This window comes from Mustelus asterias, chromosome 19 (genome assembly GCF_964213995.1).
Source record: "Mustelus asterias chromosome 19, sMusAst1.hap1.1, whole genome shotgun sequence".
NCBI lineage: Eukaryota > Metazoa > Chordata > Chondrichthyes > Carcharhiniformes > Triakidae > Mustelus > Mustelus asterias.
Genome location: NC_135819.1, coordinates 29,950,716 through 29,968,255, shown reverse-complemented (window position 1 = coordinate 29,968,255; position 17,540 = coordinate 29,950,716). Strand labels below are relative to the sequence as shown.

The following is a 17,540-nucleotide window of genomic DNA, read 5'->3' as shown; positions in this document are numbered from 1 at the left end:
AGATCATCTGTTTATTTGTGACACTGAGGATAACTCCCCTGCCCTTCTTCGAAATAGTGCCAAGTGATCTTTCACATTCACCTGTGAATGCCTCAGTATAATGTCTCATCCAAAAGATGGCACTTCTGACTGTCCTCCGTCCTACACTGGAGTGTTAGCCTAGATTTGTGCTCAAGTCCCAGCAGTGGGACTCGAAGCACAACCTTCCAACTCGGCTACAAGAGTACTACCGACTGAACTACAGCTGACACATTGCTGGAGATGTAGAATACCAATATACACCTCATGTCTCTTGTTATTGCAGGATGGTATTGGGGAGCTCTTCGAGCAAATGAAGCCAACGAGAAGTTAAAAGAAGCCTCTGAAGGTACTTTTCTGGTGAGAGACAGTTCACACCGGGACTATTTTCTCACCATCTCTGTAAAAACTGTTCTGGGACCAACCAATCTGCGAATTGAATACCGAGATGGCAAGTTCAGATTGGATTCAGTTATCCTCATGAAATCAAAGCTTCAACAGTTCGATAGTGTGGTCCATTTGGTAGAAAACTATGTGGCCTTGTGTCGGATGCTACAGAACACCCAATGTCTGGCTCTTCAGAACAGAGGCATCCAGCTCTGGTTGACCAAACCATTGTACGTGGAGACACCTTCTCTGCAACATTTCTGCCGTATCACCATTCATAAAGCAACTAGCGAGATACAAGAACTGCCTTTGCCAACTAAGCTGAAGAAGTATTTGTTGGAATACAAATATCAAGTTTAAAATTTTCTTAAAACGGAAGTCTAGGACGGAACCTTTGTTCAAAATAGCTCTCCACCCAGCATACAGTTGCCTGTTTTTCTTGTAGAACCTGCGGCAAGTTACAGGAAGGAGATGCACGTGCCTTGCAGTGGTCAAACTGAGTTAATGGGAATACTATTCGATCAGGTTAGTAACCAATCTAAAGCAACATAAGAAAATAACTAGGAGCAGGAGTAGGCCATCTGGGCCCTCGAGCCTGCTTTGGGTGAAGAAGTTCCTCCTCAACTCTGTCCTAAATGTGCTTCCCCTAGTTCTAGTTTCACCCGCCAGTGGAAACAACCTCCCTGCTTCTATCTTATCTATTCCCATCATAATCTTAGTTTTCTACAAGATCTCCCCTCATTCTTCTGAATTCCAATGAATATAGTCCTAGTCTACTCAGTCTCTGCTCATAAACCAATCCTCTCAACGCCAGAATCAACCTAGTGAATCTCCTCTGCACGCCCTCCAGTGCCAGTATATCCTTTCTCAAATAAGGAGACCAAAACTGTACATAGTACTCCAGGTGTAGCCTCACCAGCATCTTAAACAGCTGCAACATAACCTCACTGTTTTTTAAACTCCATCCCTCTCGCAATGAAGGACAAAATTCAATTTGCCTTCTTAATTACCTGCTGCACCTGCAAACCAACTTTTTTGTGATTCCTGCACAAGGACACCCAGGTCCCTCTGCACAGCAGCATGCTGCAATTTTTTACCATTTAAATAATAGTCCATTTTGCTGCTGTTCCTACCAAAATGGATGACCTCACATTTACCAACATTGTATTCCATCTGCCATTATGGAGCAGTTTCCAGTGATGGGAGCATTTAGTGATGCTATCCTTGGAACGGACTTCCCCATTGGATGTGATGGCTTCAGAACATTTAAATTAATAATAATTAATACCTCAGCTTGCTATTAACAGGAGGTGACTTGTCTTTTTTTGATTCATTCAAGGGATGTGGGCACACTGGTTAGTCCAGTGTTTATTGTCTATGCCTAATTGCCCTCGAGAAAGTGGTGGTGAGCCACCTCCTTGAACCGCTGCAGTCCAAGTGGTGTAGGCACACCCACAGTGCTGTTAGGGTGTGAGTTCTAGGATTTTGACCCAGTGACAGTAAAGGAATGGTGATATAGTTCAAATCAGGATGGTGGGTGGCTTAGGTGGTGGTGTTCCCATGTGTCAGCTGCCTTTGCCCTTTTAGATGGTAACAGTTGTGGGTTTGGTAGGTGCTGCCTAAGAAATCCTGCTAAGTTCCTGCAGTGCATCTTGTAGATGGTACACATTGTGTGTCGGTGATGGAGGGAGTGGGGTGCCAATCAAGTGGTGCTGCTTTGGGGTGCCAATCAAGTGGTGCTGCTTTGTCCTGAATGGTCTCCGGCTTCTTGAGTGTTTTTGCAGCTGCGCTCATCTAGGCAAGAGGGGAGTATTCGATCACACTCCATGCTTTGTAGATGGTGGACAGGCTTTGGAGAGTCAGGAGATGGAATTCCCAAACTCTGACCTGCTCTGGTAACTACAATATTTGTATGGCTAATCCATATATCTGTTGGCTTAATAGCTGCATATCAGATGGATAAATGAATAAAAAGCACAAGTTATTCCACACATTAGGAATTTAAGCATATAGCAGAGGCTATAGTACACAATCTTTTATCTGAACACCAATGGAAACATAAAGGCAATGGGTGGCATCTTGTGCTCTCGCTGGGGAAAGGTTTGGAAATGGGTAGGCATTTCCTTAATTGGGATTGTGGTGTAGCAGAACTCTGTCACCCCCCTGCCACCGACCAAATTAAGATCAATCTTCTTGCCCCTTTGCAAATTGAGGTCCTTAAGTGGCCAATTAATGACCACTGACCCTCTACATTGCCCCAAATCTGTGGACCCTCATCTCATTGTCCCGAATCTGTGAATCTCCCTCGCTCTGTGATCCCCGGTCCCCGCACGGCCCTCACCCCGAGGTCCCTGCACGGGCCCCGGTCTGTGACACCAGCATTTAAAAATAATTCCTGAAAGAAATTCACCAAATATATTCCTTTGGATGTCAGTTCTCCTTTTTGGAGACATTTACAGACTGACAGGAGTATCTGGTGAAAGACAAAAGAAAGACTTGTATTTTCACAACATCTTTCACAATTTCAGGATGTCCCAAAGCTCTTTACTTCCAATGAAGTGTGTTAGAAATATAGACACTGTTGCAATGTGAGAACTGTAAAACCTAATTTACGCACTGCAAAGTCCCACAAACAACTATGAGCTAAATTACTACAGCATTTCTTTTTCAAATGATACTGGTTAAAGGATATATATTCCCCAGACCACTGAGGAGAACTCCCCTACTTTTCTTTAAAGTAGTGACTAGGATTCTCCAACCTCACCCACTGCTGGGATTCTCCAGGCTCGCTGCTATGAATGGAGATTTGGCTGAGCCCCAGATTCTCTGGTTCTCAATGGAAGCAGCAGCAAGGTGGACGAGATTGGAGAATTCTGGTCAGTGTTAAGTTTTTTTTCTACATCCGCATCATAGGGCAGCAAGAACCTTAGTTTAACATCTCATCTTAAAAGATGGCACCTCAGGCAGTGTAATGTTCCCTCAGTACAGTATTGTCAAGCATGATTTCCGTCCCTGGAGTGGGATTCACAGCCTCATTATTGGCTCAAACATGGACAAAGGAGCTGAACACCAGGGGCGACAGTGACTGCCCTTGATATGAAAGCAGCATTTGACTGAGTGTGGCATCAATAAGCACTCATAAAACTGGAACCAGTGGGAATCAGGGGAAAACTCTCCACTTGTTGGAGTCATACCTGGCATAAAGAAAGATGGCTGTGGTGATTGGAGGTCAATCATATCAGCTCCAGGACATCACTGCAGGGGTTCATCAGGGTAGTGTTCTAGGCCCAATATCTTCAGCGGCTTCATCACTGACCTCCCTCCCATCATAAAGTCAGAAGTGGGGATGTTTGCACAATGTTAAGCTTTGTTTCTGACTTCTCAGATATTGAAACAATGTCCAAATGCAGCAAGACCTGCACAATATCCAGATCTTGGGTTGACAAGTGGAAAGTAACATTGACGCCACACAAGTGCCAACAAGAGAGAATCTAACCATTGCCCCATGACATTCAGTGGCATTACCAATAGTACCCCACAAAGCCTGTTCACCATCCACAAAGCCTGTTCACCATCTACAAAGCACAAGTCAGGAATACTCTCCACTTGCCTGGGTGAGTGCAACAACACAACAAACTTGATGCCAACAGTACAAAGCAGTCCTCTTGATTGGCAGCATATCCACAAATATTCAATTCCTCCACCACCGACGCACAGTGGCAGCCATGTGTATTATCTGCAAGATGCACTGCAGGAACTCACCAATATTTCTTGGACAGCACCTTCCAAACTCACGACCACTACTATCTAGAAGTAACACCAACACTTTAAAAGTTCCCCTCCAAGCATCCACCGTTCTCATTTGAAAATATATCAATCTTTCACTGTCGTGGAGTCACAATCCTGGGATTCCCTCCCTAACAGTTGGAGTACTGTGAGCAATTTTGGGCCCCACACCTCAGGAAGGACATACTGGCACTGGAGCGGGTCCAGCGGAGATTCACAGGATCCCAGGAATGGTAGGCCTGACATACGATGAACGTCTGAGGATCGTGGGATTATATTCATTGGAGTTTAGGAGGTTGAGGGGAGATCTAATAGAAACTTACAAGATAATGAACGGCTTAGATAGGATGGACGTAGGGAAGTTGTTTCCATTAGCAGGGGAGACTAGGACGCGGGGGCACAGCCTTAGAATAAAAGGGAGTCACTTTAGAACAGAGATGAGGAGAAATTTCTTCAGCCAGAGAGTGGTAGGTCTGTGGAATTCATTGCCACAGAGGGCTGTGGAGGCCGAGACGTTGAGCGTCTTCAAGACAGAAATTGATAAATTCTTGATTTCTCGAGGAATTAAGGGCTATGGGGAGAGAGCGGGTAAATGCAGTTGAAATCAACCATGATTGAATGGTGGAGTGGACTCGATGGGCCGAATGGCCTTACTTCCGCTCCTATGTCTTATGGTCTAACAGCACCATGGGTGCACCTATACCACATGGACTGCAGTGGTTCAAGAAAGCATCTCACCACCACAATCTCAAGGGAAATTAGGGATGGGCAATAAATACTGACCTAGCCAGCAATGCCCATACCCCAAGAATGAATAATTAAAAAAATCACAAACTTCTGACTTAGAGGCAAGAATGTTACCCACTGAACCATGGCTGACACATTGTGCTTGTACAAGGGATCCAGCTAACAGCTCATTCAATTGAAATACAAAACATTCTGTGGGAATGTTTAAAGAACATATTTGCAACCAGTTCTAGTGTGGGACATTGTGTATTTTGAATCCACTAAAAACTCATCTACCCTTTCAAGCACTACTAGAATCTTAAATATTTCAATATAATTGCCTCTGATTTTTCTAAACTCAAATGAGAATAGGTACAATCTACTCAACCTTGCCTAATAAGACAACCCCTTCATCCCTGGAGTCAACCTTTTGAACCTACTCAAGTAAGGTGACCAAACTGTGTGGAATACTCTACGTGCAATCTCACAAATGACCTATACAGTTAGTAAGTCTTTCTTTCTTTCATACTCCATAACCCTTACAAGAAATGCTAACATTCCATTTGCTTTCCTAATTAATTATTGTACCTGCATGCTAATGTTTGATGATCCATGTATGAGGATACTCCGATCCCTCTGTACTGCAGGATCTACTTTTCTATTCTTCCCTGCAAAGTGGAAAATAACACATTCCCACATTATATTTCCTCTACCAAATTTTTGCCTATTTCCTTTTGCAGACCCGTTGGGTGGGATTTTCCAGTCTCCCAGTGGCAGACATCGTCACAAGTGGGTCGGGAAAGTTTGGAGAGTGGATTTAGATTCTAATTGTTGAGGCCCTGGCACTGATCTCTGCAGCACTCCACTAGTTACAGTTTGCCAACCTGAAAATGATCCATTTATCCCGACTCTTTGTCTCCTGTTGGTTAGCCAAACCTTTATCCAAGCTAATGCATCACCCCCAATGCCATGAGCTCTTAAGTGTAGTAATGTTTTATGCGGGACCTCATCAAATGTCTTTTGGAAATCCAAATATCTATCAGCTCACCTTTATCCAACCTGCTTGTTACATCCTCAAAGAACTCTAATAAATTTATCAAACATGATTTCCCTTTCACAAAACCATTTTGACTCTGCCTGATTGTATTTATTTTGAATGTCCTGTTATATCATAATGGATTCTAGCATTTTCCCAATGGCAGATATTTAGCTAACTGGTCTATAGTTACTTGCTTTCAATCTCCTTCCTTTCTTGAATAGCGATTGTTATATTTGTGATTTTCCAATCCACTGGGATCTTTCCTGAATCTAGGGAATTTTGGAAGGTGACAACCAATGTATCCGTTATCTCTGCAGCCACTTTCTTTAAGATACAAGATGCAGGTCATTAAGTCCAGGGGACTTCACAACCGTTCGACCCATTAGTTTCCCTAGTTTCTTTTCCAGTGGTAGTGATTGTTTTAAACCCCTCCCTTTTTGCCCTTGGTTCTCTCCAATTATTATTGGGATGCTTTTGGTATCTTCTAAAGTGAAGACAGGTACAAAATACTTGATCAAAGTCTTATCCATTTCCTTATTTCCCATTATTAATTACCCAGTCTCATCCTCTAAGGGACCAATGTTTACTTTAAATACTCTCCTTTTTATACACTTGTAAAGCTTTTACTGTCTTTTTAAAATCTTTCTCGCTAGTTTACTCTCATTTTCATTTCTTCCTCTTAATTTGTTTTATCATCATCAACCTTTGCTGCTCTCTAAAATTTCCTCTATCTTCTGGCCTGTCACTAATCTTAATGGCATCATATATCTTTTCTTTCTATGATATCAACCTTAACTTTCTTTATTAGCGTCAGATGGTGTACCTATCTCACGTATTCCATTGAGAAAGAGATTCTATCTTTGATGAGAGTTATGAAATTTCACCTCAAATATCTGCCATTCATTCACTACCATCTTAGCTTGTAACCTCTTTTCCCATTCTACTTTAACCAACTCTATCTTTGAACCCTTGTAATTGCCTTTCTTTATGTTTAAGACAGTGAGCCAACTTCCCTCACTCACCAAGTTCTGAGTTAAAAGAGTGCTCTGTTTAGCAGTACTCCATCAAGATACTTAGATGAACAGATCTTAACTTCGTACATATCCTGGAGGCCACTATATTGTCAGAATCTGAGCTGGAGACTGCAAATGATGAAGCCTCTTCAGTAGTGTTGCTCTCCCTCATTTATTTATTATTGTCACAAGTAGGCTCACATTAAAACTGCAATGAAGTTACTGTGAAAATCATCATCTCACACCCTGGCGCCTGTTCAGGTACACCCAGGGAGAATTTAGCATGGCCAATGCACCTAACTAGCAAGTCTTCCAGACTGTGGAAGAAAATTGGAGCACCCAGAGGAAACCCACGCAGATACAGGGAGAACGTGCAGACTCTGCACAGACGATCACGCAAGCTGGGAATCGAACCCGGGTCCCTAGCACTGAGGCAGCAGTACTAACCACTGTGCCACCCATGGGGTTGCTGTGACTGGGCAAGCACATGAGTATCTGAAAGCATAAAAGTGAAGGGGGAGGTTGAGGGATGGTAAGCAAGAGGTCCAAGGTCACATCCTGCCAGATAACTGGATGAGAGTGAGCTGGGATTGAAAAGGGAAATAAGGCAGGGACTCCTCTTCAACTGTTTCAGCAATGCTGGATTCCACAGGCTGTATTGCAGCCAGCTCCATGTTGCAGTGTGCCACCTCCTTCCTTTGGCTCTGGGCATGTTTGCCCTCTGCATCTCCACGTGATTATGTCCCATCTTATCCAGTAAGGAGGGGGGGGGGGGGGGGGGGGGGGTGGGGGGCGAGCCTAAGAGGTGCTGCTGGGTGAGTGATGGAGTGTGGAGCACTGAGCAGATATGTTGGTGTGGTGCATAGGAGATATCACAACAAGATGCATTCACTGACTTTTATCACCCAAGTGATCTTCACCCCCAGACATCATGCACTGACCTGCCTAGCCATCTGCTCACTCCCTTCAGAGGCCTTCTGGTCTCATGCAGAAACATGATTTTCTGATAGGAAGGTTGGCCACCCATTCGAGGCAGCTTCTTGGCAGGAGGTTGGAGTCGCCTTCATAAGATCTTGCGGATGTGTGTATCAAACAGCAGGAAGTTTGTATTCAGCACATCTGGAGGCATTTGGAACTCTTTCCCCTGGACACTAATCTCCAAGATGGTTCTGGCTGCAGCTGATTGGATTGTGTTTGAATCATTAGGTAAGTGCTTCCATCTTTTGATGCTGTCTTACTTGCCGTTGACCTGAGCAGAGCTCCTCTTTCTCAGTGGGACTGCCGCCCCATGGCTGTGTGCTGTCCGGAATTGGATGGTAAACGTGGGGGTGGTCTACTAATTAGCTGCCTCCTGTAAAATTAGGCTGACGGGTGGGCTACTGAAACATGCAGACTTGGGACCCAGAAATTGCACTAACACTGGCTTCCCAGGGCCTGTGGGAAAATTCAGTCCATTGTCTCTCCCCTGCCAACCTCCATGACTAAGCATAATTCTGCCATGTCTCATATATTGTAGGTGGAAATTCAATACAAGAGCACTCTGCTCAACCCCAGAGAGGTAAAGGTACAGTCTGGTACATAGCTCACCTGGGGCTGATCATGGGGCTGACACCAGATCCATGGAGGATACGTGGCTAATAATAAAATGCCAAATGCAACCTAGGCAAGGGAACATTTGAATAAAAGACCTCTTTACTTCAGACTGCAACACGAGTTGGACATTGGCATTTTAAGAAAACAGACTGGGTTGGTAGGTGCAGCACAGTACATGATCTAATACAGGCAGAGTAAGGATCAGCATTCTCACACAAGTAAAATTGTACTAAATCAAATATTTTGTTGAATTAGCTTTATTAAACAAAAGCGCTTTGCAATTCTGAGATTAATGTTACTTTATTCTCCAGAATGTGTGTAATAACTGAATTTATTCACCCAATCAGACAGTTCTCAAATCAACCCATGTACTCCTGCAGCTTTATTTCAAACGATTGCAAGGCGTTACTTGCTGGGAAAGTTTATGACTGTTGTTCATTCATACCTACCAACAGCATCACTTTTTCCTTGATTATAAAGTAACAAAGAATTTTTAATTTAATCCTATTAATGGAAAATCACATTATTCAGAAATTTCTTATTACCCCAACAGATCCACTGTTCACTTTCCTGGATAGATACAGCTCCAACAACACTCAAGAAGCTTGACACCATCCAGACAAAACAGCCCACTTGAGTGGTACCCCATTCACCACCTAAATGTTCACTTCCTCCACCATCAAGGCACAATGGCAGCAATGTGTACCATCTGCAAGATGTATTGCAGCAACTCATCAAAGCTCCTTCAACAGCACCGTCCAAACCTGTGACCTCCACCATCTAGAACAACAAGGACAGCAGACACATGGGGGCATCACCATTTGCAAATTCCTCTTGTCGTTCCTTCACTGTCACCTGGTCAAAACCTTTGAACTCTCCCAACAGCACTGTGGATGTACCTACACCAAATGGACTACAGTTTATCTTCTCAAGAGCAATTGGAGATAGGTAACAAACGCTGCCCTGGCCACATCCCTTGAAAGTAATTAAAACAAAACCAGCTACTCAATTGCACTGAGGATGGACAAAAATCAAAGCCAGTGAGGCCTATCCCCAAAATGTTAACTCAAAAAAGGTTTTTTTTTCCTGGCATTCAGCTGAATATAATTTGCCCAACAGTCTGGCACAATGGTCTTCCTGACCTTTCACCCATCCTCATGCTCTCGCATCGTTTCTAGAATGTTCTCACTTGTCATTAACAGACTTTGCATACAGAACGGGGAGTCCCACTGACTCCGACTTATCCAGATATGTGTTGCTGTTTCAAGAGGCATAGGCCACTCACTATGTGTGTCTGCTCCATGGGTCCTGTGAGCCAAGACTGAAAACACAGCTGTGGACGTGGTGCAGCTTGATATAGTTTTTGCTGATTGTCACTGGGCACCGACCAGGCACAGTGCTACCCATCACTGGGCACCGACCAGGCACAGTGCTACCCATCACTGGGCACTGACTAGGCACAATGCTACGCATCACTGGGCACCGACCAGGCACAATGCTACCCATCACTGGGCACCGACCAGGCACAGTGCTACCCATCACTGGGCACTGACCAGGCACAGTGCTACCCATCACTGGGCACTGACCAGGCACAGTGCTAGCTATCACTGGGCACCAACCAGGCACAGTGCTAGCTATCACTGGGCACTGACCAGGCACAGTGCTACCCATCACTGGGCACCGACCAGGCACAGTGCTACCCATCACTGGGCACTGACCAGGCACAGTGCTAGCTATCACTGGGCACTGACCAGGCACAGTGCTAGCTATCACTGGGCACCAACCAGGCACAGTGCTAGCCATCACTGGGCACCGACCAGGCACAGTGCTACCCATCACTGGGCACTGACCAGGCACAGTGCTACCCATCACTGGGCACCGACCAGGCACAGTGCTACCCATCACTGGGCACTGACCAGGCACAGTGCTACCCATCACTGGGCACTGACCAGGCACAGTGCTAGCTATCACTGGGCACTGACCAGGCACAGTGCTAGCTATCACTGGGCACTGACCAGGCACAGTGCTAGCTATCACTGGGCACTGACCAGGCACAGTGCTACCCATCACTGGGCACTGACCAGGCACAGTGCTACCCATCACTGGGCACTGACCAGGCACAGTGCTAGCTATCACTGGGCACTGACCAGGCACAGTGCTAGCCATCACTGGGCACCAACCAGGCACAGTGCTAGCCATCACTGGGCACCGACCAGGCACAGTGCTACCCATCACTGGGCACTGACCAGGCACAGTGCTACCCATCACTGGGCACTGACCAGGCACAGTGCTAGCCATCACTGGGCACTGGCCACAACTGTTGGTTAGTGGAGAAAAATATGAAGGTGTTGTTGGCCTTCCTCATCAGTCAATGGTGTCATTCAGCTGACACTGTCAATGACTTCCTCCTGAGCCTGAGGGCCCCAGTACAACACTGTATCTGCTTTCTGTCTGGAGTTCATTCCATTGCCAATCCATTGCCCGGTATCAGTTTGAGCCTGCCACTGAGTGGGGAGGCAGTTTGCCTTTGATGTCATCCAATCTGTCAGCCATTCTCTGCTCTTCTGCACCCTCTCCTAGTGAGGCAAATGCCAAGGGAGCACTGAAATCACAGGAACTGGAGGAGACCATTCAGCCCCTCCAGCATGTTTTGCCATTCAATGATCTGTATCTCAACTGGACTTATGGTTTTATAATACTCTCCTATTACAAAACCCCAGCACTCAATTTTAAAACTTTCCACTGACCTCCAGTCCACCAGCTTTTTGGGGGAGTGCCAGATTTCTATTACCAAGTGAAAAAAGTGCTTCCTGACATCATCCTAAGCGGATGAGCTCCGATTTTAAAGTTCTGTCCCCTTGTTCTGGATTGCATCCCAGCCCCATTAGATAAAATAGTTTCCCTAGAGGTTTACAGCATGGAAACAGGCCCTTCGGCCCAGTTGTTAACCATTAAGCTAGTCCCAATTGCCCACGTTTGGCCCAATAGTCATCTATCCACCCTCTATCTATCTTATCAAGTTCTTTAATTATCTCAAACAGCTCAGATGAGATCATCTCTTAATCTTCCATATTCAACTGAATCCAAGTCTATTCTGTTGCAACCTGTTCTCAAATTGTACCTTTTTAGTAAAAGTTACAATTTTGGTGCGTCTGTGCTGCATCCCCTCAAAGGCCAATCCATCCTTGCGATCTGCAGGATCCAGAATTAGACAGAGTTACTCCAGACAATTGTCAGTGTAGAGTATTTTATATCTGTACTACCCATACAGTTATCATCAGAATCACAAGGAGCAGCTGCTGTGTTTAATCATTCCATGTTTGATTACCTGTTGAATGTTCTCTTCTCTGTGACCACACCCACAGGCTTGACTAACAGCACAGAGAACAGTCAACAGATACACACAATCAAACACTGGACAATTGAATACAATGGCCCAAAGCAATGGGCTCCGCATAGTCAGACACCGGATGTACTCCAGAAGGTGCGCTATGAGACCCCTTGGAAGTCAAAAGGCAGTTGCAATTTTCAAGACTGAGCTTTTGGATTGAAGATTGTCTGACTAACAGGAAACAGAGGGCTAGCATAAATGGGTTCTTTTTCTAGTTGGCAGGATGTGACTGACGAGTGGTATAAACAGGAATCAGTATTGGGACCTCAACATTTTACAATTTATATAAATATCTTAGATGAAGGGATTCAAGGTATGCTTGTTGAATTTGCTAATGACACAAAGATAGGTAGGAAAGTAAATTGTGAAGAGGATGTAAGGAGGCTACAAAAAGACATAGATTAAATGAGTGGACTAAAATCTGGCAAATGGAGTATAATGCGAGCAAATGTGTCCATCCATTGTGGTAGAAAGAATTAAAAAGATTATCTAAATGGTGAGAGATTGCAAAGCTCCAAGGTGCAGAGGGATCTGGGTTTCCTAGTGCATGGATCACAAAAGGCTAATATGTTATTATAGCAAATAATTAGGAAAGATAATAGAATGTTGTTGTGTATTGTGAGGGGAATTGAATATAGAAGTAGGGAGGTTATGTTTCAGTTCTACAGGGCATTGGTGAGACCACATCTGGAGTATTGTGTACAGTATTGGTCTTATTTCAGGAAAGCTGTAAGTGTGTTATAAGAAACAGTTCAGAGATGGTTCACTAGACTAATACCAGGAATGGGTGGGTTGTTTTATGAGGAAATATTTGAGAGGTTAGGTTTGTATCCACTAGAGTTTAGAAGAGTAAGCGGCAACTTGATCAAAACCATTAAGATCCTGCAGGATATTGATAGGGTGGATGTGGAGAGGATATTGCCTCTTGTCAGAGAATCTAGAACTAGGGGGGGGCCACTGTTTAAAAAATCAGGGGTCGCTCATTTAAAACAGGATAAGGATAATTTTGTTTTCTCTTGAAGCGCTGAGAGTCTCTGAAACTCTTTCACAAAAGCAGTGGAGGTCGAGCCTTTTAACGTTTGAAGGCAGAACTAGATATATTTTTGTTTAAAAAGGGGATGAAAAGTTATCAGGGGGTCGGCAGGAATGTGGGGTTGAAGTTACAATCAGATCAGCTATGATCTTATTGGATGGTGGATCAGGCTGGAGGGGCCAAGTGGCCTACTCCTGCTCCTAAATTGTATGTTTGTGTCAAGACCCCTCAGGAAATTGTGTTTCAGTCAAGTCACCTCATACTCTTCTAAACTCCATCAGATAGAAGCCTAACCTGGTCAACATTTTCTCATAAGACAACCTGCCCATTCCAGATATTGGTTTAAACCTCTGTTTCAGGTTTACAGTGCATGTTGTATTTGTCTTATTAGGTTTCACTGGTGAGACGGAGCTACACACAGAATATACAATCCAGAAGGAGGCCATTCGGCCCATTGCTGGCTCTTTGAAAGTGCTTTCCAATCATGATGCTGAGATTGTTAACAAATTGTTTGCATTTTGCTTTCATGGCCTCTAGAACATGCCAAAGTGCTGTGGAGTACTTTTGACGTGTAGTCACTGTTGTAATATAGGAAACTCGGCAACTAATCTGCATCCAGCAAGATCCCATAAAGTGGAATCATAGCCAGGATTAATTTGTTTTAGTGATGTTGCTCGAGGGATAAGTATTAGAGAGAATTCCCCTGCTCCTCTTAAAATAGTGCCAGGGGATTATTTATGTTCATGTGAGAGGGCAAAAGGAGCCTTAGTTCAATCTCAAATCAAAGGACAGTGCCTTTGCCAGTGCAGCATTTCCTGGATGATGGGCTTAAATTGGAGTGGGGATTGAACCCACTCAATAGGTGACAGTACTTCCCATTGAGCCACAGTTGTCAATGTAACTGGGACCATTCTACTCACTGGGGCTTTGGTTTGCAATGTTATCTGGAGATGAACAGTAGGAATTCTAACCATCCCCACTGCCGCCTCCAGTACGTCTCCTTGGTTGATTTTCCATAATACTGAGACAGCAGAGAGGGTTAACCTCCTTACAAATTTCCACTGCTTGGTGTATCCTCCTGGAACTAACTCAGCCTCAAAGGGACCTTGTTTTAACTTCACCTCCCATTCAGAAAGCACCCCCCCCTCAAGGAAGAGTCACTAGACATTCCTAAACTACTAAGCAAGGGTTTGAGACCTCATTGAGAGCAGCATGACACACAACAACACGTGCATGTTCATTGTTACCATCATCCTGACCATGGCATTGGCAAACACCAATATCCACTATACCATGGCTCCAACAGCTTGCAATCCAGCAAGTCCACAGCTGCCGCTTACATAGAATTTACAGCACAGAAAAAGGCCATTCCTCCCACCTGCTCCATGTCAGTGTTTATATTCCAGATTTATCTTCTCCCATTCTGCTCCTGAATGCCTTGATTCCCTTCGCCATATATGCATTAATCGTCCCCTTGAATCATCAGTAACCTCTGCTTCATCCACTCCATATAGCAGTGAATTCCCCTGTGTAAATAAATTCCTCCCAAATTCTTTACTTGCTATTTGGAACTGTTTTATATGTTGTGCCCCCTTGTTCTGGACTCACCCACCAGTGAAAATAAATTCTCCCTACCTACTCTACCCATCCCCTTCACCAATTTAAAGACCTGCCTTTTATTGCAGCCTGTTCAGACTTTCCTGAAACTGAGAACCTCTCAATTCACGTAACCTGCTTGTAAACTATTTCTGTATTTTCTTCAGTATTTCACAGTTCTTTTTGTAATGTGGAGACGGAACTGCACATAAAGTACATAAATTAAACAATACAAAAGGCCAGTGGCAAACATGCAAACAGAGCCTCCAGAATCCTAACCACACACCCTCATTGGTCAAAGCCACCAAGTAAAGTGGAGAGCACTGATCCATTTAAGGGGAATCTTGATGTATGAGAAAAGATAATGGAGGGATGGGGTTGGCAGGGTGCAGAGATCGTATCAGTGGGCAGCATTGGTTTTCCCTCCCCCCCAGCGTATATTATCAAGGCTGACACTCCCAGTGCAGTACTGAGGGAGTGCTGCACTGTTGGAGGTGCCATCTTTGACCATGTTAAATCTTGTGTCTCAGCTAACAATTTTCTTTCAACCAACATAACTGAATGTGTTAAACTAAATTGCTCATTATGGGATCTTGGCATGTGCAAATCAACACCTCCTCCTTCAATACAACAGTGACTACACTTCAAAAAACGTAGTTAATTGACTGTAGATTACTTCGAAACATCCTGAGGTTGTGAGTAGCACTATATAATTGGAAGTTATTAAATTGACTTGATGTACTGATCATATCCCCTCGCAAAGTAAATACACTCCTCCAAAAGTCAACCTCACGATTGTTAGTCTAAATAAAACATCAATTTTCATATGCTTCACGTAAGTCAATTTTTAGGAATCGAAGCCCCAAAAATTTCAGAACCAAAGCATAAATCTGGAGATGTTAAAATGATTCAATTTCAATGTATTCATTGTAAACATAATAAAAATTAATACAAGTAAATGCTTAAAACATTTATACCCTTGAAGTCTTGTTTTTTATTCAAATCATTAAATCAGATTATGAATGGCAAACCATGTGTTAATTAATTACAATAATTCATGCAAATCTTCAGTATTGTTGATATTTACTTTATTCCTTTGTGACGATCTTTTTTGGATTTCACATAAGCCCGAATTAACGTGACAACCGTAGGAAAACGGCACAAACCCTGTGAATTTTAGCCTAAAAGTTGGTCTCCAAAATTCGACTGACACACATTACATGCGGTAAGTCTCACGAAGAAACAGAAACCTATTGGGACAAGGACTATGCAGAAGATACATTTGTCAATAACTACTGCTTACATAAAATGTTACAAGACATGTAACAACATAGCTGGTCTGAATCCTGCAGAGAAATATATAATACACTAGCTGATGTCTGTAACATTACCATTGCGGTCACTGCTACTGCCTGCCTCTTTTGGCCCTCTCCACTTCCTGTCTAACCCGTGCAGCTTTCAAATAAATCCTGAGACAAAAATGTTCCAGACCAAAGGGGTTCCTCCTAGCATGAACAGACTGATGCAGTCACTGATTATAGCTCCTAAGTGTAGTGATAATTAAAACAATCAGCAATTGTGGATTTTTTTTCTCCTCAGTAATATAAAATAGCACAACAGTACCAGTTCCTTATTGTTCAACTCCCTTAGTCAGGATCAACACCATTTATATTACTTTTTTAAAAAATTTGTAGTGAGCCTCACATTCTTAAACAATATCCTGTCCATATTAGTGAGATAACTCTTGCCCTGCAAATCAGGAATACTTTCAGTCTAGTCCTGAGGTATTTGCAATTGTACAGAACATTCATTCATATACATGAGAAATTATGTAAGTGAACTGGTCAACTTGCACACGATGTGGAGATGCCGGCGATGGACTGGGGTAAGCACTCACCTGAAGGAGCAGCGCTCTGAAAGCTTGTGGCTAGTTCCACCAAATAAACCTGTTGGACTTTAACCTGGTGTTGTGAGACCTCTTACTGAACTTGCACACAACAGGCTCCCACGCTGAGATAGTGAATACAATGCGGGTGGGAATTAACGAGGTCTCCAATTGATTGGTGGGCAGCTACCAACTTTACAGTAAAACTGCAAGAGGCCAGAGTGAATAGCACGCGAACGTGTTCTGACTTTGACCTGTAGCTCAACTCCATTTACTGGCCCTCTAAATGCCTCAACCAACACAAATCTCGGTATTAACATTTTCAATTGACCCCCTCAGCATCATAGTTTCTGGGGCAAGAGTTCCAGATTTCTAATACACTTTATGTGAGAAAGGATTTTCTGATTTACCCTTATTCTAATTTTAAGGTTCTATTCCCTTGTTCTGAAACCTTCACCAGAGGATCTTTATTATTTATAACACCCTCATTACAGCATTCCGCTCTCTGCAGTGTCTCCAACACTGAGTATTTACAGTTTATCACAGGGATTGGCTGCAGAGAGATGAAAACAACTCTCGGCCCCTTTGCTTGTGTGTTTTTATTTTTTGCATCAGAGACAAGGGAAGTTCCAACAAACGATGCCAAAAGTTGGTTAGAGAATTAAAGCGCCTGAATTTGGTTGTAAGGTGATTGGAGAGAATGGGGGAAGTGGGAAAGTTAATGTCTTTGTGTTGGGATGGCTGGGACTCATTTCACTGTTGCTCAGATCAGGGCAACTTTCCGCATCCAAGAGCAGCAGCGGCGCAATGGATGAGAAGCACCGGCGGATCTTGCGGAGGTTGCGCTTGGAGCTATCCAGCCAGCTCAGGGTGGACATGGTGGTTGAGTATTTGTACCAGGAGCGGGTCCTGAGCCAGGCTTTCCTGGAGGAGATCCGGGCGGAGCCGGTCAGTATCCGCAGGTCCCTCAAACTCCTGGATCACTTGCCGAGCCGCGGAGCCCGGGGCTTTCCCCCGCTTTCGCCGACTCTCTCCGGGAGGAATTTCCGTGGCTGTGCCGGCGACTGGAGGAG

General features: G+C 44.0%; 2 protein-coding genes across 4 annotated transcripts in view; both read left to right on the top strand.

Annotated features, from left to right (window-relative positions):
- The window catches only part of socs2 (suppressor of cytokine signaling 2), a 42,985-nt gene that overhangs the window by 15,343 nt on the left and 10,102 nt on the right, over window positions 1-17,540 (top strand). Inside the window, exons 2-3 of one of the 3 annotated variants that reach the window (XM_078235239.1) lie at window positions 305-930; window positions 9,116-9,510. In XM_078235239.1, coding sequence (XP_078091365.1) covers window positions 305-765 — 461 coding nt within the window. In that variant the 3' untranslated portion in view covers window positions 766-930; window positions 9,116-9,510. Of the gene's footprint in view, window positions 1-304; window positions 931-9,115; window positions 15,358-17,540 lie in introns of those variants that run through there. The other 2 variants (XM_078235238.1, XR_013500151.1) reach the window with 2 other exon arrangements.
- Window positions 17,273-17,540, top strand: part of cradd (CARD and death domain containing adaptor protein) — a 16,002-nt gene continuing 15,734 nt past the window's right edge. Inside the window, 2 exon segments of the mRNA XM_078235244.1 lie at window positions 17,273-17,478; window positions 17,481-17,540. Coding sequence (XP_078091370.1) covers window positions 17,275-17,478; window positions 17,481-17,540 — 264 coding nt within the window. The 5' untranslated portion in view covers window positions 17,273-17,274.